The following is a 24836-nucleotide window of genomic DNA, read 5'->3' on the forward strand; positions in this document are numbered from 1 at the left end:
CCCTCTCATTTACACATGGAAAATGAGGCCTAAAAATTGACTATTGGATTTAGCACTGTGGAGTTCATGATGACCTAGACAAGAGGCTTTGGTAGCGTAAAGGAGGCATAAGCTTGATTGAATAGGGTTCAAGAAAGAATGGGAGGGAAAACTGGAGACAGCGAATATGCACAATTCTTTTGAGGTTTTATGTTATCAAAATGAGCAGAGAAATGGGGAGGAAGAAATATAGTGGGGTCGAGAGAAGGTTGTTTTAAGATGAAAAATATTTCAGCATGTTTGAATGCTGATAGGAATGAACCAGTAACGAAGGGAAATGGATGATCCCGGAGAGAGGAGAGAATTGCTGGAGAGATATAGGTTAGTAGCTGAGGGGCTGGCAACTAGGGCCCAAATGGAGGTGACTGTTGATCAATAGCAGCAGAAGGCCCAGTATGTAGGCAGAGACGAGGATGTGATTAGAGCATGTGGAAGTTCTCTCTGATTGCTTTTATTTTCCCAGTGAAATAGGAAGCAAATTTTAAGAATACGAGAGAGGAAAAGGTAAAATGAATGAAGGGAATGTAGGCTAGCAGGCACTTGAGATAATAAATTTAAAACACAATTAGTCAACCTGCACAACTAGGTGCAAGTGGAAAGTAGGTGGAGAGTGGGTTGGAGTTTTGCCAGGCAAAAACACGATGAAGTGAGAGAAGAGAAAGCTACCTAAGGGTGTAATCAAAGGAGGGGTATTACGATAGACCATTTTTAATTTTTAAAAAAATATATTTTATTGATGTTTTTACAGAGAGGAAGGGAGAGGGAGAGAGAGTTAGAAACATTGATGAGAGAGAAACATCAATCAGCTGCCTCCTGCACACCCCCCACTGGGGATGTGCCCGCAACCAAGGTACATGCCCTTGACTGGAATCGAACCTGGGACCCTTGAGTCCGCAGGCCGACACTCTATCCACTGAGCCAGATCAGTCAGGGCTAGACCGCCATTTTTGAATGAATGATTAAATGCAGGAGACATGGCTGGTCACGCCCAAGCTCTGAGAACCCAGGAGCACCGTGGTCAGTGTACCTGGGGAGCAGGCGCCTGCCTCTCCAAGTGCCTATGTCTGATCGCACCTGGCCTTGAACGGCCGCCCGGCAGGGGGCGCGCTAGGATGGCAGGGGCTGGGCTCTCCGGCTTCAGTTCGGGCTCCGCTGCCTGGGCCACTACCCGGGGCCACGCGGCCATCAGGCCTGTCCCTCCTTTAGCTGACTGTGAAGAGATCCGTGCTCCGCGGGGCCCGAGCAGGAACGACTACCTTGGAGCAGGACAGAGTCGCCAAAATTAAGTTTCGTGAAGCAACCCCAGAACCAGAGCAGACCTGGAACACTGCCCAAGCGGAGTCGCGGGGCGGGGCCTGGCCGCGAGGCAGCCAATGCACGTCAAGGGGCGGGCCGTAGCGGCGTGCACTGCGTCCGAACACCGCCGTTAGGAGAAAACAGCCAATGGGAAAGCCGGGGCGGGGCGGCGCGGCCAATGGCGCGGGCCGGTTTGATTCAAAGGGGCTATAAAAAGATCTGCCCGTCCTCTGTCTTCCGAGCTCTGTACGGTCTGAGCACTGCCATGGCTTTGTTGCCTGAGGGATTGGACGAGCTGCCCGCCGCCTGCTTGTCGCCGTGCGGGCCGGCCAACCTGGCTGAGCTGTACAGCGAAGCGCAGCGCCTGGCGCTCGAGGAGCTGGTGGCGGGCGGCCCCGACGCCTTCGCGGCCTTCCTGCGACAGGAGCGCCTGGGTCGCTTCCTGAACCCCGACGAGGTGCGCTCCATTCTGCGCACGGCCGAGCGGCCCCGCGAGGAGGGCGCGGCGGCGGAGGCCGAGGACTCCTTCGGCTCGTCACACGACTGCTCGTCCGGCACCTACTTCCCCGAGCAGTCGGACCTGGAGCCGCCGCTGCTGGAGCTCGGCTGGCCGGCCTTCTATCAGGGCGCCTACCGCGGCGCCACGCGCGTCGAGGCGCACTTCCAGCCCCGTGGCGCGGGCGCCGGCGGCCCCTACGGCTGCAAGGACGCGCTGCGCCAGCAGCTCCGCTCGGCGCGGGAGGTGAGTGGCCCGGCCCGGGTCCCTCGGGATGCCTCGGTCCCGGGTCGGACCAGAGACCCTCTTCAAGAATGGACAACTGAGGCCTCTTGGGAGCGCAGGGCCCCACCCTGTGTATCACCCCTCGAATTCCTGATCTCCTGGCCCCTCTTTATGGTTGGGGAGAGTGGAAGGAATCTCGGCCGCCAAGAATCGAATTGTGCCTGAGTTCCAGCTCCTAATATTCACATCTCCTGGGAAAGGGGACCATAAATACCTCCATTTTCAAATTTTAGTTAAACCAAACCAGATTCCCAACTTTCCTGGCTGTCAGCCAACACTAGATCCCACTTTCAGGGCTTCTAACTTAGGAGTTGCTCGGGAAAAGTTCCTGAAAGATTGTCCCCAGGGACAACTGTGGGCCATTAGGAATCTATTATTGTTAGGCACCTCCACCTGTCTCATATTGCAGAAAGCAAATACAGACAAGAGTGGCAGTACATACAGAGTGTGGAGAAAGTTGCTCCCTCTGTGAATGGGTGGGGCAGGGAGTTGCTTTTTCATAGGCTGGATGATGCCCCAGTTAGCAGTGGCTTCCTAAAATGCAGACCCCTGCATTTAGGTCGACTCTACTCACAGCGGTTTTGGTGCGGTTGTTGGACTCTTAGTGTGACATGGTATTGGGGTGCAGGGGGAGGGAGGTCTTGTCTCACCAGCCAGGATGGAACTGCAGCGGGATGCTTGGTACCTGGCAGTCAGGGAGGAAGAATGCAGCACACAAGGTGGGTAGTCTCGGCCAGGAGCATGGCAGTAAAGCACTAGGCCTTAGCTAGACTAGCTAGGGGTGGCACTTGAGTGTGACTGAGTTACGATATCTGTGCATCAAGTCTAGTTGAGATAGCCAACTTCAGGAACAAGCCCCTAGTCCCCCAATGTTCCTGATGCTGGCTGCCTTTTTTGCCTGATGATGGGGTTGTGGCGGGTAGGGGATACAACAGGCTAGTCCTTTGGGGGAGTAGATGTGAGCTCCAGCTAAGCCAGTATCAGCTCTGTAGTGCTTCAAGTGTGCTGAGGGTCCTTTTGATGCTGCTGACACTGGGAGTTCAATGAGAGGTTAAAAAGATAGAAAAAGGCTCGATTGTGGGGTTGGTGTGCATTCCCAAAGCTTACCTCCAGGACTTGGAACTTGAGAAAAGAAACGAACAGGTCTCCATAAAAGAGAGAGATTGCCCTTGCCCAGTGGTCGGCAAACTCATTAGTCAACAGAGCCAAATATCAACAGTACAACGATTGAAATTTCTTTTGAGAGCCGAAAACCGACTTCTGCGCATGGGCCACGAAGTTTCAATCGCACTGTACGTGCGCGCCTGCACGTGGTATTTTGTGGAAGAGCCACACTCAAGGGGCCAAAGAGCCGCATGTGGCTCGCGAGCCGGTTTGCCGACCACTGCCCTAGCCTATTGCCCAGCTTTAATTTTTAGTGGTAGTGAAGGGGCACTGGAGTTAATGCCAGAGGGAAAACTGTCTATAAACTCTTAGGCTGGCTTTAGAAGGGACTTGCTGCTGGCGCTCAGGCTCTGCTGTGCCCTGGGGCATTCTGTAATGCTGACATTCCTGGGTAGAACCTCCTGTTCCATTCTGTGCCCTAATCCAGCCACACACTAAAATCTTTAAGATTCTGTATTTGGAACCTGGGTGATTTTTTACTGATAACTGGCACATTACCTTTAAATTTGGTAAGTATTTTCAGTGTGTCTCCCATGTGCCCAATACTTGCTTTTTCAGTGTCTGCTGTATATCAGACACTGTGTCAGGGGCTGGGGCCACAGGTGGAGGGCATGATCCTTGCCCGCACTTGGGAGTCTGCTGGTGGGAAGCAGTGAGGTTGCTGCAGGTAGTAGGGGAGGGGCTGAAGAAAGAAAGCCTCTCAGGAGTGTGGTGACCTTGGAGCTGCATCCCAGAGGATGGGTGGTGGGGCTTGCCAGGCCAGAGGGCAGGGACTGGCCCAGAAGTGTGAAAGGACCTGTCATGTTTGGGAGGCAGCCAAGTTCCTTACAGCTGGAGCAGAAAGCATGTGAGGGTTAGTGGTAGGAGAGGAGGCTGGAGGGGGGCATGGGCCAGACTGTCAGGCTTTGCATACTACTTAAAGGAGCATTGGGGAGCCTTTGAAGGTACAGCCGTGGGCAAACTACGGCCCGCGGGCCGGATCCGGCCCATTTGGCTGTTCTATCTGGCCCGCGGAGCCGAAAGAGCGGAGGGTTCTCTTGCTCTCCCCTCCGCTCCTTTACTTTGAATTTATATTAGTTCACACAAACACTCCATCCATGCTTTTGTTCTGGCCCTTTGGTCCAGTTTAAGAACCCATTGTGACCCTCGAGTCAAAAAGTTTGCCCACCTCTGGTTTAGAGGGAGGAGAGGAGCACGATCAGTTTGGTGTTCCTGCAGTAGGTGGGTGCATTAGAGACTGGTATCCAGGGTGGTTGTAAGGAGGGGACCAGAGGGATCTATGTGTTAGAAGAAGGTCTGTGCTAATAAGGCAGTGCTGGGGCAGGGAGGTGAATTTTAGGTAGGATTGATGGGACTTGGTCATTAGATGGCCTGGAAGAGTAGTGAGGGAGGGGACAGGAGAGTAGGCAAAGACAAAGAGAAGAAGGTATAGGAAGAGTTGAGGATAGAGATTTTTTAGCTTGATGCTACCAAATTAGAATACAGAAAAATAAGGCTGGGGGTATGGATAGGGAGATGAGTTGAATTTGAGACTTGCTAAATGTGATGTCTCAGAAACCATCTCTTTTATTTAAAAACACACACACACACACACACACACACACACACACACACACACACACACAACATAATGCTTTCTTTGCCAGGCACTGTTCCATGTAATCCCATTTTGCAGGTAATGGAATTGCCGAGATTTCACAACTGGTGAAGGACAGAGCCAGGACTCAAACTAAGGCACAGCATCTGTTAACCATTGTCAGCCACCACACTCTGCCTGTGCCATGTGGAGATAAGGAGCCATTTTTGTCCTCAGGTGGACAGAGGCTTATGAAGGAGACAGGTAATAGAGAGCTAATCTGGTGGCTGGTCCAGTGCTGTTGTTCTGGGTAGAGGTGTGTGTTGTGTACACAGGAGGGGCTGTGTCACTTTGACCACATACTTTGCAGTCCGGTACCTGCGACAGCAAAGACTGTGAAGATGAGGTCTCAGTTTCACGATGAGATGAGAAGCCATTCTGTATCTGCACTGTGGTAGCAAAAACACTTGGTGATGATTGAGCACTTTTAATGGGTCAGTTTCTGTGCTAAGCCCTTTTCCTGGATTCTCTTATTTAACCCTCCCAGCCCTAGGAGGAAGCCACAGTTAAGAAGAGACCAGGCACAGAGAGGTTAAGTAACTTGCTCAAGATCATGCAGTTAATGGGGGACAGAGCTGAGCTCAAGCCCAAGACTGCCTGGCTCCTGACCCCGTGCTCTTAATTACTGCTCCACATGTCCTCCGTGCTGTGAGGAAGGATTGTTGCATTGGTAGTTTTCAACAGGCTAAAGATTTTTCCGTTTCTTAAGATTTGGACTTTTAATTTCCACATGAAATATCTTATGAACAGAAAATGACAATGACAGTACTAAATCTGCCCTTTTCTGGAAGAAGACTGGGCATAAGCACAAAGCAAGGTTATTTGGTAAATGGCAGTGTCTAGTTCTGGTTTTGTAGCCTGAATGGACAGTTCAATTCTGGGATAGGTTTCACCCTCATCCGGGACTCATGCTGCTTTTTGAGCTGTTTTGACATGGAAGAGGTCCTCAGAAGATACTGTGGAGACCCATCATATGCACCTTTGATCATTCAGCTACATGCATTTGGGGGGGATGGGAAGGGGTACCAAGGGTGACAATGCAATAGTTCTGGGGATTCTGCCTGCCTTTCCATGCAACAAGTACTTATCCCACAGTAGGTGTGACTGGAGCTTCTCCCAGTCTCCATTGGCTCAGTTTCCGTGTACCTTTCAAAGTGTGGGTGTTCTGCCATAGTAAGTGAGGTATGATGCTTAAAAAACATGATTTATCTACGACATGGCTTCTGCATACAAGCTGACTATTTACCTCGTGCTCAGTTGAGCTTCACCAAAGCTGGAGAAGATATGGACTGCTTTGGACTTTCTAAAAAATATATTTTTATTGATTTCAGAGAGGAAGGAACAGGGAGAGATAGAAACATCAATGATGAGAGAGTCATTGATCAGCTGCTTCCTGCACATCTCACACGGGGGATCAAACCTGCAACCCGGGCATATGCCCTGACGGGGAATTGAACTGTGACCTCCTGGTTCATAGCTCTACATTCAACCACTGAGCCACTCCGGCTGGGCTGCTTTGGACTTTTTGAGAGCAGAGATGTTTGCTTCCTAAGGAATTTTCAGGGTAATTTTGAACTAGATTGAATTTTCCCCTTACACACCTACTCCAAAATCTACTCCTGCACTATTGTATTTTTTAAATGTTTGTTTGTTGGCTGGTTTATTTATTTATTTCAGAGGGATAGGGACAGAGAGATGTGAGAGAGAAACGTCAATCGGTTGCTTCCCATATGCACCCCGCCTGGGGATCAAACCCTCAGCCTGGGTATGTGCCCTGACCAGGAATAGAATTTGCTGACCTTTTGGTGCATGGGATGGCACTCAACCAATTGAGCCATACTGGCCAGTGCTATTGTATTTTTTAAATATCTTATTTTTTTGACTTTTAAGGAGAGGGAGAAGGAGAGAGAAACATTGATTGGCTGCCTCCTTCATGCCCCTTACCAGGGGCATGCCCTCATTTGGCCATGTGCTTCTGCTCTGGCTATGGGGCTGGACCTGCTTTCTGCATGGGCAAAGCTCATCTTCCCAGGAGGTTCCTCACTCCTCAGAGCCATCGTTCTTAACAGCTGCCTATTCCATTTGTGCTTTTGCTTCAAAGAGGCACTTTTGCTGTGACTACATCCTTGGGTATCCTTCTGATAACCTGAGCATTAGTAGATGCTGTCATTGTGTTGACCAAGAGTCCTACCAGGACAAGTGGCAGCTGAGGAATCTGTCAGAGGCCCCTGGTGTGCATGAGGTTGTATCTGAATTGAGGCTCTCCTGATGTTGCTCAACTCTCCTCTTAGTTACAATAGAGCCTGTGTGGTGTGATCAGTTTCTGTTCCAGATGCTCATATCAACGTAGGGCAGACTTTCTCAACCTTGCCACTGTGGATATTTTGGGCCAGATAATTCTGTGTCCCAAGGGGCTGTCCTGTGCATGGTAGGGTGCTGAGCAGCATTTCTTCTTCTTAATTGTGGTCAATATACATCACAAATTTACCACTTTTTTTTCAATGTTTATTTTCCCCCCCAGAGAGGAAAATGGAGAGATAGAAACATCAGTGAGAGAGAATCATTGATCAGCTGCCTCCTGCATGCCCCCTACTGGGAATTGAGCCATAACTCCGGCATGTGCCCTGACCAGGAATCGAACAGTGATGTCCTGGTTCAGAGGTCGATGCTCAACCATTGAGCCACACTGACCAGGCAAATTTACCACTTTTTAAGTGTACATTAAGTACATTACATTGCTGTGCAACCATTACCACCACATATCTCCAGAACATTTTCTCCTTACAAAATGGAAACTCCATATCCTATTGAATTCCCTATTCTGTCCTCCCAGCCCCTGGCAACCACCATTTTATTTTCTGCTTGCCATTTCATTTCTTTATTTTTTTTTTCCTCTTTAAACCCATCAGAGAAGCTGTGGATTATTTTGTGGATATAGGATAAGTTATCTCAAGAAAAAGAAGTAGTGTGTATGTACTGGTTTTCTAAAATTCCTGATGCAAATGATAGAACCTCTGCACTGGAATTTAGTGGCAAAAATATGAATATATGCAGTAGGTTATTTGTTGTAGCATTAATTTAATAGTAAAAGCCCAGAAGAGCTCAAACACCCTCCAGGAGAGGGTTGGTGAGTAAACCTACTCTTCTACATAATGGAGTGTCCTGCAGCTCTGAAAAGGAATGAGGACTAACTCCCATTTTTTGGTATGAAGTGTCTAGAACTTCAGTGACCAATACGGTAGCCGTTAACCACATGTAGCAATTTAAATTTATACGAATTACAATGAAATACGATAAAAGCAGTTCCTCTATTCCACTAGCCACATTTCAAGTACTTAATAGCCACTTGTGGCTAGTACCTATCTTGTTGGGCAGCACAGATATAGAACATCTGCCATCTCAGAAGATTCTGCTGGACAGCACTAATCTAGGACAATGTATCATATGCTGCCTTTTATCTGCAGAGGGATATGAACACATATACACACACGTATAAACATACTCATACTTATATTAAGTATGTTTAAGCATGCATACACATATGTATTTTTATTTAAAAAATGGAAGAATAAACTGAAAACTAATTGAAATTATTATCTTAATGGGGAGGGAGGAAAAAGGAGGGAAGGAATAAGGATGTAATCCAGGGTCTCTGAATGTACCTTGTTTTGTAGATTGGATTTTGGAACCAAGCAAATGTTTTCTGTAATTATAAAATAAAAATAACTCAGAATGATTGACCGACAAGCCCTTCTCTCTCCCCCACAACCGTTTCCCCCGCAAAAAAACCCCACAAAAAACCATCTCTTGATGCTTTTCCTTCCCTTTCTAAAAACCCAGCCCACCTGTATACTTCAGGCTGGAACAGTACAGAGGAAATGCAGCTGTGTGTATGGTCGGTCCCTCTAAAGGCCAATGAAAACCTGGCTCCCTCCCCCTGCCTTCCTGGAGAGGCACTGTGCCACTTTCTGCAGGTGGAGGCTCTACCAACACTCCAATCTGACACTTGAATTGTTAATTTTATAAGAACAGCCTATGAAATCTAGAGAGAAAACACAGGCAAAATTAGGTTTTGCTATGGAAATTTATGTTTTCTTTTTATTAAACCCTGGAGATGTTATCATGATAGTTTAAAGCTTTTTAAAGAAATTCCAAGGAGAGAATTGCTGTTGTATTAAAAGCTGTAAGAAATTGAGGGAAAATATGTCTTTTGCCTATTTATTTATTTATTTATTTATTTATTTATTTATTTATTTATTTATTGTTAATCCTCGCCTGAGGATATTTTTACATTGATCTTTTTAGAGAGAGTGGAAGAGAGAGGGAAAGACAAGCATTGATGTGAGAGAAACACATCTATTGATTGCTCTCCTGCACGTACCCCGATCAGGGTAAAAAGGCCGGGGAGAAGCCTGCAACCTAGGTACGTGCCCTTGTCTGGAATCAAACCCTGGATCCTTTGGTCTGCAGGCCAATGCTGTATCCACTGAGCCAAACCCACTAAGGCTATCTTTTGCTTTTTTAGCAAGAATATTTTCAGAAGAAGTGGCTGGTGCCCTAGGGCAGTGGTTGGCAAACCGTGGCTCGCGAGCCACATGCGGCTCTCTGGCCCCTTGAGTGTGGCTCTTCCACAAAATACCACGGCCTGGGTGAGTCTATCTTGAAGAAGTAGCGTTAGAAGAAGTTTAAGTTTAAAAAAAATTGGCTCTCAAAAGAAATTTCAATCATTGTACTGTTGATATTTGGCTCTGTTGACTAATGAGTTTGCCGACCACTGGTCTAGGGAGTTGAAGGAAATTGACTTCGGGTGTCATGTGGTCAGTGTGAGGAATTCATCAGCCAGGCTATGTTGACCACTGGTTAGGTTGACGCATCTTTGAATGTGCACAGAATTTTGATAGAATTCCAAGCATGTTGCACACGTGTCCTTGCTTTATTACTATGGGTGGGAAGGGAGGGAAACTGAGGTGCAATAGGAAGGGGTGATTGACACAAACATCCTGCTTCACGCAGAGGAAGAACTGGAATGAGAACTGGAATGACTGAGTGGCCCCTTGAGGCTGCTCATGTGCTGGGTCAGTTCCCAGCCCAGCCCATCGAGGGCGTATGAATCAGACTTTAGAGCTGGAAGGGGCCGTGTTTGAGGAGGCAGCTCGGGTAGAATGACTTGGCCAGAAGTAGTGGCAGAATTGGGACTAAATATTAGCTGCCATAGGAGGGCTTTCTTTATGCCAGGAACTATCAAATGTTGACATGAATTCTCTCATTGACTGAACCCTCAAACACTATAACATATAGACAGTATTATTTGCACCTTAAGTAACTTGCTAGAGGGTACATGGTGCTTGAAAGTGGAAGATCCAGGATCCATGTCCAGGTCTAATTCTATAGCCTGTTCACATAATATCTTTGTTTCTCAAGACATCCTGATTTAGTCCATTTGGAATTAGCAGTAGCACCTTCAGAGAAAAGGTGCCCACTGTCTAGGGAGTTCCAAGTTTCCTTAGTATTTGCTCTGATTTATTGCATGTTATTTGTAATCATCCTCTGTGGCGGGCTTGATCCCAGGTACTTTACTGATCCTTTCAGGATTTAGTCCAGGCTCTCAGTCATTTGCAGACTGAACATTACTAGACTTGTTTGGAGTAATATTTAGTTTAACACTTTACCACATAGCTCTGGAGTCACACAGACCTGAGCTGAAATTCCAGCTCCTGCATTTGCTTAAGTGTGTTGCTTTGAACGAGTTACCTAACTTCTCCAAGCTTTATTTTTCTCATTTGTAAATTGGGGATAACAATTAATGGGGTTTTGAAATATCTAGATATCTCTTTAGAGCTTTTGTGCAAGAAGACATGTAGAAAAGATTCCAGTTCTATGTGAAAAGTAGCATAAACAGGTTTTGTGCCCTTCCTAAAGACCAAGAATACCTGAGACTGTTATTCTAACTGCATGGACCACCAAGTCCCTTGGTATAAATCAGCAAGGGATAGTTGGTAGGGTGGAGTAAGGCTTGGGGCTTTGTCACCTGCGATGATGATGTGGGATTGACAGGTGTGGCTGCTCCAGAACTGGAATAGACTCTCAAAAGTCACCACTTACAGAGTTTCTAGCCCTAAGAAAGTGGGCAGGCTCTGTGAAGCAGAGGCTGGGACAGGGCAGGGCCCACAGTGATCATACAGGCACTTGATGGCCATGGGATGCCCACCTTTTTTTTTTTTTTTTTAAATATATTTTATTGATTTTTTACAGAGAGGAAGGGAGAGGGATAGAGAGTCAGAAACATTGATGAGAGAGAAACATCAATCAGCCGCCTCCTGCACACCCCCTACTGGGGATGTGCCCGCAACCAAGGTACATGCCCTTGACCGGAACCGAACCCGGGACCCCCCCAGTCTGCAGGCCGACGCTCTATCCACTGAGCCAAACTGGTCAGGGCGGGATGCCCACCTTTCTGATGTCTCTCCTTTGTCCATCCCTGAATTATTCCTCAGGGAGGGAGCAGTGACTGGTTTCTGTGCCTCTGTCAAGTCCAGATGTACTTCTGGGGCCCTGCAGCATGAACACCAACACCTAGGAGATGTGTCTGGCCTTGGAAAGCTGGCACTTGGCTGGCTAGTGAATGAGTCCAGGTCATTGCTCGGCTCACTGAAGAGACTGTTCCCTCAGAGATTTGAGAAGCCCCAGGTCTAGTTCTACTCTGCAGAGCTTGGTTGCATGGGGACTGGTGGGGCTGAGGAGGGAGAGTATAGGGGTGCAGGGCTTGGGTATTGAAGGAAGGAAGGAGGGATTTCCTACTGATGGCTTAAATGTAGCGGGCTGCTCCTTCTACAGAAGTCTTGAGTCCTGCTCTAGCCCAACTGGCATGGCTCAGTGGATTGAGCGTTGTCCCATGCACCACAGAGGTCGCTGGTTCGATTCTTCATCAGGGCATATGCCCAAGTTGTGGGCTTGATCCACAGTAGAGGGTGTGCAGGAGGCAGCTGATCTATGTTTCTCTATCATCAATGTTTCTATCTTTTCTCCTCCCTTCCTCTTTCTATAAAAAATCAATAAAAACATACTTTAAAAAAAGAGTTCTGCTCTAGTAAGGGTACAGGGGAGTCAGGAAGAAATGCCTCTGTCTATCCTCTAAATACCCTGTGGGTGCTGGGGACCAGCATTCAAACCAGTTATTTTCAGTACACACAGGAAGGGTTGAGGCTTTAAAAGCAACCGGTGAAACCTAACAAAGCTATTGTTTGTACCGTTGTTTTATGGAGTTGTGACTCTACATTCTGTTTGGCAGGTGATTTATACCAATGGCCCTGCTCCTGAGTCCCTGCCTCCAGCAGTTCTCAACCTTCTCTAACCTGGCCAGCTGGGCTGGCTTCCTTGGTGCATGTCCATTGGTCCCATCACACTGTCTGAACCCTGACTCATCTCCTGTGTCCCTCAGTAGTAGGGTTTCTTGAGGACATTGATTGACCCTTGGTCCTCAAAGCCCAGTGCCATTCCAGGCTTATGGTTGGCTCACTGGATGTTTGAAGGAATAGTGGGATATAAGAGAAGCAAGTAGGTATCTCTGTTCCTCTAGCTTTCTCTTGTGAGCTTTACTCTCATTCTTACACCTGTATAGAACCCCCCATGAAGGTTTTACTGCCTGTTTTTTATTTTATTTTATTTTATTTTTATTTTATTTTATTTTATTTTATTAAGGTATTATATGTGTACATATCTTACCATTGCCCCCCCACCCCACTCCCATAAATGCCCTCACCTCCCAATGTTTTGCATCTGTTGGTTACTCTTGTATGCATGCATATAAGTCCTTCAGTTGATCTCTTATTTCCCCCACCTCTCTTACTGCCAGTTTTGAAGCTTCTCCTCAAGCTTCTTTCTTTTTCTGTTTGCTGTTTATGTAAACCTGAATCTTCCTCTGCCTCTTCCCACCCTTCCTTCCCTCTTCTTTCCTCTTCTAGTCCATGCAGTCCATTGCTTTGCTCTCCCATGGCCCCTTTCCTCTTTAATCCTCATTGCTTCCATCATCAAAACCTCTATCACATTTAAAAAATAAAGTGTTCTTAAATGCTTGCCGAACCTAAAAGTAAGTGCCTGCTGTGTTTTGGGCACTTGGGTACAAGGACCTGAGTTGGAGGAGGTGGGGCCAGATCTCCAGCCTACCCCTTCCTTTCTTCCAGCATCAGCTTCTTCAGTCTGTTGTGGTCTTCACTTTGAACTCATTACTCTTCTTAAACCCCTTTCCCTCCATTGCCTTGGTTGGCATTCAAGGCCTTCTGTGATCTTGCTCTTTGACCTCTCAGTCATGTCCTGTTGCTCCCTTTTGTGCATACTCTACGTGCCAGCCAAACTGGTACATACCCCATTGTTTCCTACTTCTTCCTCTGTCCTCACGTGGCTTCCTGCCAGAATGTCCTCCCCTTCACTTTTCCCCTCTCCAGATATTGTCCTTATTTGTGACTCAGCCCAAATGTCCTCTCCTCCAGAAATCTTCTCTGCTCTTATCTGGTAAACAGTGAGTGCCTGTGGTGCGTCCACCACTGCAGGGCAGATGCTCTACTGTCCCTGCTCTCCATAGTGTCCCCTAATCTCATTGCCTCTAACAGTACATATCATTTCTCTTCCCCGCACCCATGTCCTCTCTTTGCAGATAAGTTGTGTCTAGGTCAAATTCTTTACAGACGCCTTTCTGCCTAGTACAAGGATTCAGCTCGAAGTAGCTGACTGCATAATTGAACACCAGTTTCAAGCCTGAGCCCCTTCCAGGCTTTGTCTCATTTAATCCTCACAACAGCCCTTTGACGTAGATGCTGATATTATCCGTATCTGCCAGAGGAGGAAAACAAAGCTCAAAGACATTGAGCAGTTTGCCCAGGGTCACAAAACTAGTAAACCACAGAACTGGGATTTGTGTGCCCAGGCTTTTTCTGCCTTTTAACTATTGCTATGTGACCTCAATGCATGGGGTAGATACAACTGCAGATAGGCCGTATAAAAATCCACCAGAGGATATAGACTTCTGAAGATGCCCCCAATTCAGAAAAAACTCTTTTATTTTTTAAATTGCTGTGCCCAGTGAGTTTCCCTGTACCCTTTACCAAGAATAACTCACAGCTGGGGTTTCATCCAGATCGGGGAAGATTCCGGGGCTGCGTGGAGGTGCACAAAGGGTGGGAAATAGGTACATCTGTAATAGTGTCAGCAATAAAAATAAAGTTAAAAATTGGGGAGGGGAGAAGCAGCTAGAGAGATAAATTGATCTTTCCAGATTTTCTCATAGCAGTGACTTCCCAGGAGCTGGCATTTCAAGGTCCCTCCTCCTAGTAGATGAGACTCTGGGTATTAGAGAAAGACAGCATAATTGCCTTTCTGTCTCTGTACTTCTTTAACCTCTTCCCCTACCCCCCAAATAATTAAGGGGTAAATACTGTTAGGTACTATTCTGAATCCTCTCAAGCCAGAGATTGAATCAGTCCCATTCAAATGCCTCTGCTCCCATAGATGTAAGACCTGTAAATACTTTAACGTTCAAAACAAAGAGTTAATGTGATTATAAAAGTCATTTTTACTGTTAAGGTTGGGAGGAGAGAGAAGCCCTCATTGCCGCAGACTGTAAAAGGCTCCAAGCCTTGGCTTCGGGGAACAGTTTTCTTAGCTTACACCCCCACTTATGACTCCATTTGCAGGGACTTGTTTCTAGCCTGGATGTTTTACATCCCCAGGGCCCTACAGGAGTTACCTGAGAGCCATGGTTTAAACCTGCAAAGGGTATGGTTAGAGGCTTTGTGTCTGGAGCAGTCCCTCTTTAGCAAGGAAAGCTGGGAGCTGGCGGATGCCTCCCTGTGTTGAACTGTCTGGATAGCTCAAACTATGGACTAGTAAAGTGATTCAATGAACAGATACTTAAGAGATCTTTTGTGCCTTGCATTTCATGTAACATAATAATTTAGTTCTCACTAACCCATTTTGTAGCTAAGGATACAGACATTGGAAACAGCTGTAATTTTCTCAAAGCTACCTGACTGAGGCATCTCTTAACTGTAGTCTAACGGGGAGAAGAAAGGACTGGTCAAGCTTCAGGACAGAATCCTTAGGATATATTTCCACATTCCTGTTCTTGTGACTTATACTGTGGACAGATAGATAATCAAGAACTAGAGACCACCTTTTATAGAGGGGAGACTGGTGCTGTGGGAGCCATTTGGTTGGATCCTGACTACTGGAGGGAGTAGAACATTATGAAGATTTGGTATCAGTGTTAGAGGCACAAGTGGGAGGATCTGCTTGCCTGGTATGGTCATTTCCAAGCTCCGAGTTGGTGGTGGATGGGGTGAGCCTGTCTCAGTTGTAACAAAAACTCAGAGCTTGTGATCCAAAATCAGACAACACTCAAAATCACAGACTTAGAGAATGCTACACCCAGAAAGGGCCTCAGAGAATCTAAGGGTTTTTTTTGTGTGTGTTTTTTTTTTACTTTTACAGACAGGAAACTGAAGCCAGTGTGGAAGCAATAGGCCTAAGGGAATGGTGTGTTAGCCACAGAGTCTAGACAGCTTGCTGGTCTGAGCTGAGCCTATAGGACGGGAAGGGGGTTTAGTAAAAGAAGAGAAGTTGAATGGAATAGGATCATAGGAGGGCAGGGCATTGGATTAATGTATGTTTCTGAGAAATTAGCCAGTGTGGAGGGAAGTGGCTAGGAGGCAGTTGGGAGGGTTAGCTAGGCCAAGTCCAGATTTGTAGGATACAGTGACCACAGTGTCTTTGGAGATGGAGGGGAGTCCACAGTGAGGGGAAAATCAATACTGCAGGAGGAGAAGGAAGGATATCATAGGATGGGGATCCTTTCCCAGCTATGAGATAGGGTCCAGAGTCCAGACAAGGAGCTGCAGATGGTGGTGGTATGAGCTGACAGCTTGCCCTTCCTCACCCTGACCCTGCAGGTGATTGCTGTGGTGATGGATGTATTCACAGACATCGACATCTTCAGAGACCTGCAGGAAATATGTCGGAAACAGGGAGTTGCTGTATACATCCTGCTGGACCAGGCTCTGCTCTCTCAGTTTTTAGATATGTGTATGGATCTGAAAGTTCATCCTGAACAAGAAAAGGTTTGTGTTACACTGTGTCTGATTTCACCACAATAAAAAATAGGACCTATCTACATAGCAGTTGGTGGTGGTATCCCCATTATAAGAGAGGGAACTGAGGCCATGAGCAAGGTGATTTGCCTGAAGTCTCACAGAAAAGAAACGGCAGTCAGGATTCAAGTCTTGGTCCCTCCCTCACATCATGCTGCCTCCTAACTAGGAGCCTGACTGCCATGTCAAGAGGCTGCCTTGGATGCTGCTGCTTTTGACTGTAGTGCTGGCAGGTTCTCATTTAATCATAATGACCGCCATTTATGGTGTCCTTGGCACTGGCCTAGGCTCTTGACAAATGTTATTCAATTTAATCCTCACAGAAGCCTTATCGAGTAAGTGGCAGGAAGGGGTGACACAGAGAACCCAGTGTCTACAACTGGAAAGTTAGTGGGACTGGGGTTTGACTCGCCATCTGCCATCATTGTCCCATGGTGTCTCTCATGTCTCTATAAAATTAGGCTTTTTATGTCCTTTGCTCTGAGCATGACTGTATTTAAATATAAGGTAAGCCCTGGCTGGTTTGAATCAGTGGATAGAGCGTTGGCCTGCAGACTGAAGTGTCCCAGGTTCTATTCCTGTCAAGGGCACATGCCTGGATTGCGGGCTCGATCCCCAGTAGGGGGCATGCAGGATGCAGCCCATCCATGATTCTCTCTCAGCATTGATATTTCTATCTCTCTCTCCCCTTCTCCCCTCCTCTCTGAAATCAATAAAAATACGTTTTTAAAAAATCTAAGGTTATACAACTTAACTAGCTTGCTCTCTTTAGTGGAAAGAGGCAAGAAAAATAGTCATACTTATTATACCATTCTTTTTTTTTTTTTTCAATCAACTTAACCTGTGAGCTTCAGAATTTAATTTATCAACTTAGTTCATCACTTATAAGCACCTACTATGAACTCTTCTAGGTACTGGAAATAAAATAGCAAAATGAACAAAAAATATGGCTTATTGCATATGGGACATACAGTTACTGCCTTGTTATTATCAAGCAATTTTGGTTTTGCAAAATTTTAACTATTTAACTTCTCCCACAGAGTTCTTGTTGGTTGTTTTCCCTAATGAGGAAACTGAGGATTGGGTTTAATTAGGTCATTTTCAACTTGTTGCTAATGCTACAAAGCAAATCATGGTGGAGGTAGGATTGTAGCGTGGAGACTCAAAGAAATGAACCAGCCATGTGACCCAACAATCAAATAACAAATGAGATCAGGTCAACCCAAGGAATATGCAAATCAGGCATGGAAAAGTACATTGTCCTGTAGCCAAATGTTCATCTATGACTGCTCACAGAGAGCCAGGTGAGGAAATTGAAGGCATCACTGTTTAATTTCCAGGCACTCGTTCTGTAATTAAGGTGATGTGTTAGCAGCAGGAAAATCACAGATTAGTTCTAGCCACCACTTTGGTCAAGTGATTGTCTGTGAGTCATCTACTTGGCAGAAATCTAGGAGTACTGTCTGCCTACTCAGTTGCCCAGTGCTGGTTGGTATCTTTAAGGTTGTCTTTTATGTCTGTAGGAGAAGTTGGAAGGAGGTCTGTACCTCTGGCCTCACCAATTTTCATCATGTCTTAACTCATTCCTAGGGAAGCATCGTCTTTGCTGGCTGCTTCTCACACCCGGGTGTGTCTATGCTGGTGAACATGTGCCCTCACCAAGTCAGGGCTGACTTCCCGCCCCCAGGCCCTGGCTCTGCAACTGGTTCAGATATTGGGTGTCCTGTCTGTAGGAACTTGGTCACACATTTGTGTATAGGCCTCAAAAGTGCTTTGGCCACAATCACAGAAGCCTGTAAAACATTCTGATGTAAGGGCCAAAGAGAAAGATGCACAAAATCAGGCCTAAATCTGCCCATAGTGATACTTTTTATGCTTTTTATTATATGTTGATCCTTTGAAGCTCTGCTTAGGAACCATTACCTTCTCCAGAAAGCCCTCCCCTGCCAGCTCCATATGTACCTCTGTGGAAGTTACTACCTTTTTTAAAAAAATTAATTTCCATTTTAAAATAATTTATGATTTACAAAGGAGTTACAAAAACAATATAAGAAATTCATGAATATTCTTTGCCCAAGTTCTCTAAATGTTAACATCTTACAGATCCCAGTACAAATTTGAAAATCAAGAAATAAACTTTATATAATACTATTATCTGAGTTACAGATCTCATAAATTTCACTAATCATTCCATGGAAGTGCTTTTTCTTGTCCAGGATTCAATCCAGGACCGTAGCTGGCATATAGTTGTCATGTCTCCTTTGCTTCCTCTCATCCTGAACTGTTCCTCCTTTGTCTTTTAGGGTCTTGACACTTTTGAAGAACACTAGCCAGTTTTCTGTAGAATTTAGGTTTCTGATGCTTCCTCATGGTTAAATTCAGATCATGCATTTTGGTAAGAATACCATTGAAGTGATATTATGTGTTGCCATAGTTTTCTTTGGTTTGACTTTTGTTTTTATTTTTGAAGTGATAGATTCATACGGATTGCAGATAATACAGACGTTTTCATGGATCCTTCACCCAGTTTTCCCCAATGGTTATGTCTATGTAACTTATAGTACAACTAGAGGCCCAATGCACGAAATTTGTGCAAGACTAGGCCTTCCTTCCCCCAGCTGCCGGCACCTGCTTCCCTCTGGCACCCGGGACCCGGGCTTCCCTCCGTCCCTCCGGCTGCTGGCAGGCACCCGGGACCCGGGCTTCCCTCACAGCCCCAGCTTCGTCCGAAAGAACGTCCGGTCTAATTAGCATATATTTTTTAAAAATATATTTTATTGATTTTTTTACAGAGCGGAAGGGAGAGGGAGAGAGAGTTAGAAACATTGATGAGAGAGAAACATCAATCAGCTGCCTCCTGAACACCCCCTACTGGAGATGTGCCTGCAGCCAAGGTACATGCCCTTGACCGGAATCGAACCTGGGACCCTTGAGTACACAGGCCGACGCTCTATCCACTGAGCCAAACCAGTTTGGGCCTAACTAGCATATTATGCTCTTATTATTATAGGTAGCAAAAGCTGGAAATGGACATGGGTTCTATGCCATTTTGTCATGTGTACATATGAGTAACCACCACCACCATCAAGATACAGAGCTATTCTGTACCATTGAGATCTCCCTCATACTACACCTTTATAGTCACATCTACTCCCCTCTCTACCCTCCTCCTACCATCTTTAACCCTGGAAATCACTAACTTGTTTCCCATCTCTATAATTTTGTCATTTAGAGAATGTTACTTAAATGGAACCATGTAGTATCTGACCTTTTGATATTGGCTTTTTTCCCTCAGCATAAAGCCCTTGAGATCCATCCAAATTGTTGTGTGTATCAATAGTTTGTTCCTTTTAATTGCTGAGTAGTATCATGGTATGGTTGTTTAACTGTTCATCCACTGAAAAGCATTAGAATAATTTCCAGTCTTTTGTTGTTATGAATGGATACTATGAATATTTGTGTACAAGTTTTTGTGTAGACATAGATTTTCACTTCTCTGGATGATTTAGTCTTGCTATAGTTTTTAATCATTCATTACTTTTCTCTCTCCTGTCTAGTCCTTGCAGGTCAGGAGCGTGCCTTATCACAAGAGACATGCCTTGTATCTATTATCTCAAAGCCCGGCACATAGGGGCTTTCTTTGTTTGTAGAATGAATGAGAGAGTCAAACAAAAACCTTAAACATTTAATTTGAATGTGTAAGATTTCTAAAAATATTTAGCTACTGATCTGCCCCAAAGAATGCAGATTGTCTTAGTATTTTGCATACCATTGTATATACATTTACGTGTGTCATTTTACAAAGATAATTATGCATATACATGCAGTATATAACCCCAGTATGATTCCATTGTACCTTTCTGATAAATACATACTTGTAGAAAATATGACATTGCTGATTAAGCCACATGTGATATGAATGTTTGCTGCCTCAAGTCCTGTATTAGAAAAGGCTCATCGTATGTTCTCTAGACCCATTGTTGTGTGTGGGTGAGGATGGTCTTTTATTTACTGGTGATTCTATTAGACAAAAGAAATAGAAATATCAACTTAGCTTCTTTAAACCTTTGTTTTGATGTTATTTATTACTAGTGTGTTTCCTTTGATAATTTAATCCCCCATGTTTTATTTAAAAAATTATTTCTTAGATTCTATTGTTTAGTATCATCAAAAAGTGAGTCTTCTTTTAGAGCACATGTACACATGAACTAAGGATCTCAAAAGTAAATATAAGATATGGGCATATGAGAAGCTGGACTAAATGTGAAGCAACATTACTTGAGCTCCTGAATGGTGGCTGTGAACCACTCATTGGCCAATAAATTTGTCTGTTTGGGAATTCTAAACTAAGCCCTCATGTCTTAATCATTTGTTCACTAGATTGTTCATTTCTTTTTTCCACACTCTCCTGCCAACAGCTGATGACAGTTCGGACTATTACAGGAAATATCTACTATGCAAGGTCAGGAACTAAAATTGTTGGGAAGGTTCATGAAAAGTTCACATTGATTGATGGCATTCGAGTGGCTACAGGCTCCTACAGGTAAGTTTCTTACCTGTCCATGCTTATTAATCTAAATTTTTTAGGAGAAGCATGCTATGTAAAGGCAAAAGCTTTCTCACCCTCCCACTCCCCCAACCCCAGGCTTTATGGCCAGGCATTCTGAGATGTGTGCATCTGTGTGTGAGTAGGTTAATCAGTGCCTCCTCCTACGGAAGGTAGTTGAGGTTGGGGTCACCTCCCCTGCCCTGTGGTCCACAGAACTGAAGTACAGAGGTCGAAATTTGTCTGGAGACCCGACAGTGAGCAAGTCCTAGATTCAAGCCGCAGCTAGGCCCACAGTGGATGAATTAGGAATAACAGTGACAGGACCAGTTTCAAGTCTGGTTCCTGGGTACTTTGAACGCCTTGTCCCTGCTCACTTGGTGGTAAGGGCAATCTCAGCCATGGGCATCAGAGTAGAGGGCAGAGCTGAAGCTGTCAGCTTACACGTAACTCTTTCACCTTGCTTCAAGCCTTGTAATCTAGTGCTTTAGAAAGTACTGATCCATCTTCTGGCTCCACCTTTGAAGTCTCACATTGGCAACGGCATCTTAAGGGAGAATGCAGAGAAGTTGAATAGAGGGTGGAGGTAATGAGTGGTTAACACTAATCTCCAGGAGTTAAGACATGCCATTTTTTCTCCTGCGGCTTCGATGTTTGGCCAGCTCTGCATTTGATCGTCTGATGGGGTGGGGTGCATGAGGTGTGTCTGTAGTGTTTAAAAATGAAAAACTCATTTTTGAAGAAACACACATTCCTGGGTGATAATTATGTGTCAGCCCTGGGTAAAGGTGGGCATGGAAAGATTTGTGGACGATGAAGGCGGTAAGATGAAGAAAGCCTTGATGCCTTTCTTCTCAAACAGTACCTTCAATGCTGGGGGAAAATTCATGCTTTTCCTTGAAACTTCCTTTCATAAGAAATTTTAAATAACTGGAGGAATCTAGATTTTTCACCCAAAGTAGGATTGATCTGTATTAGCCAAACTTAGCTCAACTGGATTTTGGCTATTCTAAAATATAAAAACCACCCTCTACAAATGCAGTATGCTACCATTGAGGATGCAGATGATGATAGCTTTCATTTGTTGTGGACATTTTTATAATCCTGGTATTAGATAGGTGATCCCATTGAGGGTTTTCAAAAGACTTTTCTCTCTCAGTGGGGTGATTGCAAGTGCAGAAAGCTAACTCAAACTATGCAGATGGAATTTTTTGACTCCTGTGACTTAGTAGTGTCGAAAGGTTTTCAGCTCTTCTTGACCTAGAGGCCATCCATTTATCTGAACACTGTCTTCTGGTTCTGCTTTTCTCCAGTTGGTCTTTATTCTCAGTCAGCTCTCCATTTGAAGGCATAGATCCAGGTTTCATAGCTTGTGGCCTTTCATAGCTGTCTCCCAAAGAGAGAGACTTTATTTCTCTCAGCACTGCTTTTAATCCTTGAAAAATCACTTGGCCTGAGGTGGGTCACATGCCCACCCTGGGTAGCTCCCCGTATCCAAGGGGAGAGGATAGTCTGGCCATCCTGGTAATATGCTCTTGTAATTGGAGAGGTGCATAAATGAAGACCTTCTTAGCTAGGGTGGACGTGGGTTCTGTCACCAAGAGGAAGGAGGAGGGATGCTGGACAGTCAGGGGCACATGGCCTACTCAGCTCTGAATGTGCTTCCAGCAACAGCGTCATGGTTAGAATAACAGCACTGCACTGGCCATACTTAAGGACTGGGCCTGGTCTGGGGTCTACCACAGTTTCCTGCTATGAAATCACTAGCTGTTTCCTCACTTCGAAAATGGCACTGGCCAAATATTTTAGAAATCCTTTCTAGTTTTTAAAAACTGAGGCTGAAGATGTGTAGGTTTTAGTGTGTTGGTTAAACAGTTGGTCTTTTAACTTTTACGTTAACCTATATATCTCATATGCCTTTGTTGAGGCTGAATTTACGCTACATGATAGGTATGCTGTCATCATAGTTATGAATCTTAGGTAGCAGGATATCTGGGCTTTATTACTCAGATTGACATAAGAAAAGACTAAAGTTGCTTATTCTTACCAGCGTCTGTTTGTTTTTAATCCTCAAGTTTTACATGGACAGATGGCAAATTAAATAGCAGTAATTTGGTCATTCTGTCCGGCCAAGTGGTTGAACACTTTGATCTGGAGTTCCGAATCCTGTATGCGCAATCAAAGCCCATCAGCTCCAAACTCCTGTCCAGCTTCCAGATCAGCGGCAAGTTTGACCATCTAGTTGACCGGAAACCATCGTCTAAGGAGCTCACGTTGGGCAATCTGCTGCGGCAGCGGCTGGCCAGGCTCTCAAGCACCCCCAAGAAGGCCGAGCTGTTGTGTGGGGCACCCACCAAGGACAGGGCAGAGGCCAGGCGCCACGACTCTGAGTCTTCCACCATCAGTGAGGAAGACTACTTTAACAGCCACAAGGAAGAACCAGAAGGTGGAAAGGTGACTGATGCTGCCACTCAGACAGAGCCAGGAGAAGAGACGCCAGTGGTGAGCGTGAGTGACTCGGGAACACAAACCTGCACCGCCATAACTAGTGCTGGGACCCAAACCACAGTTGCCACCAGGGCAGCGAGCTCCCAAACCATGGTTCGGTTTATGTCGGCCACCACCCAGACGGATGTGGACGAGAATGTTGTCTTTTCTCAGGGAACCCAGTCTAAAGAAGGCTCACCTGTATCAAAGATGTCTGTCTCGAGATCGTCCAGTTTGAAATCGTACTCCTCACTGTCTTCCCAAGGCTCTGTGGCAAGCTCTATTGGCTCCCAGACTGCCATCAGAACCACTGACCTCATCCTTCCTGGACACTCCAAGTTCTGGGGCACCCCCCACTTTGACTCATTTAGAAACTTGAATAAAGAGCGGCAGTTTCACTTTTCTGCCATCAGGTCCCGGCTCCACCATATGCTGGCCACGTTGTCAGGGAGAACAGTTCTTACTGAGAACTATATTGGCTTTAATTCTGGAAATTTTACCAGAGCACCAATTAATTTACTGGCTATTCGAGATATTACCCTCTATCCCTCCTATCAGTGACTGCTCGGTGTTCAGAGCCCCCTGGGTTCCTCCAGGCTTGCAATAGACATCATCAGAGCATCCTGCTCTGCAAAATGTCTCCTGTCCCTAATTGTTTTTCTTTTGCCTGACTTTTAGTCACCCTGATTTTCTTTGAATTCTATAAACTGCACATTATTTTACATGCTTTAATTTTGTTTTTGTCATATATAAACTGTCTATTGGTTTTATGATTTAAACACTATGGGTACAGTTTCTTTGCACATTTTTAACATTGGTATCTTTTAAAGAGGTAAATTCTGGGAAGAGATAAAATGTTTTGCATTTTCCTAGATTTGTGTGTTCTTCTGTTTTAGAGCTTTGAATCACTAGTTTTTATGGTCAAAATCCTGTGTAGAATAAATGGTTTCTTAAATTGTCTCTTCTTTAGGATATCTGTGTTCTTAGTATTAACTAAATATAAACAACTTTTATTTGGTGATTGCTTGAGTACCTTTTTTTCTTTAAGGCATTTTTCTCTCTAACTCTGGGAGTATGTCACAAGAAATGCACCTAATAGCTATTTTTGCGTGGAGAAAAAGTACATGATCCAAATTGTAAAGGAAAATATTCACTTAAAAGTTAGAAGACATAAAAAAGCAAGCATCAGGGTCACCCCTTCCTTAGCATTATGAATATTGATGTTACTCTCTCTATAGTTTGAATGAGTACACTTGTCAGAAATCGTAGGTCTTTTTATGTGACTCTAGCTGTCTCTTTTCAAAGAAAAAGCTTGAGCTATTTAGACAGTGACCTTGGTTCTCTGCTTCTCTGCCAAAGAAGGCCTTAGTTGCATTTCTGGATTCATCGCTGATATTAACTGTAGTGGCCCCATGGGCATAATTTCATCAGATGGGTGTATTGACAATGATTTAGCAATCTAATATCCTGGAATAGGGGCAAAGAAGACACTGATAATTATCCCAGATTCCTAGTTCATTGGCAGGTAATGCAACTGGTTTCTACACCCTGCTAATCAGGGTTAGTCTGATTGTGGAATCCTGTTTTTGTCTAGTCTCATTTGCATAGACAGACTAAAGGAAGAGAGTTAAATGATGGCTTCCTTTGTCTGATCTGGCTAGAGCAGTGGTGGGCAAACTCATTAGTCAACAGAGTGGCAAAAGAGGTTTTAATAGGAGAGAGTGTTGTCCGCCATGTAGACATTTGCTG

The 24836-nt window shown here is 45.1% G+C and overlaps 1 protein-coding gene across 1 annotated transcript; it reads left to right on the plus strand.

The window, feature by feature from the left end:
* The first annotated feature begins 1504 nt into the window (after positions 1-1504).
* Positions 1505-24107, plus strand: FAM83D (family with sequence similarity 83 member D). The gene is made up of 4 exons (XM_080683931.1): positions 1505-2077; positions 15857-16024; positions 20473-20597; positions 22676-24107. Exons 1-4 carry the CDS (start codon positions 1514-1516, stop codon positions 23646-23648), a joined length of 1830 nt encoding a protein of 609 aa, XP_080540057.1. The 5' UTR covers positions 1505-1513; the 3' UTR covers positions 23649-24107.
* The last annotated feature ends 729 nt before the right edge of the window (positions 24108-24836 follow it).

Source organism: Plecotus auritus (assembly GCF_963455305.1).
Source record: "Plecotus auritus genome assembly, chromosome: 8".
Taxonomy (NCBI): domain Eukaryota; kingdom Metazoa; phylum Chordata; class Mammalia; order Chiroptera; family Vespertilionidae; genus Plecotus; species Plecotus auritus.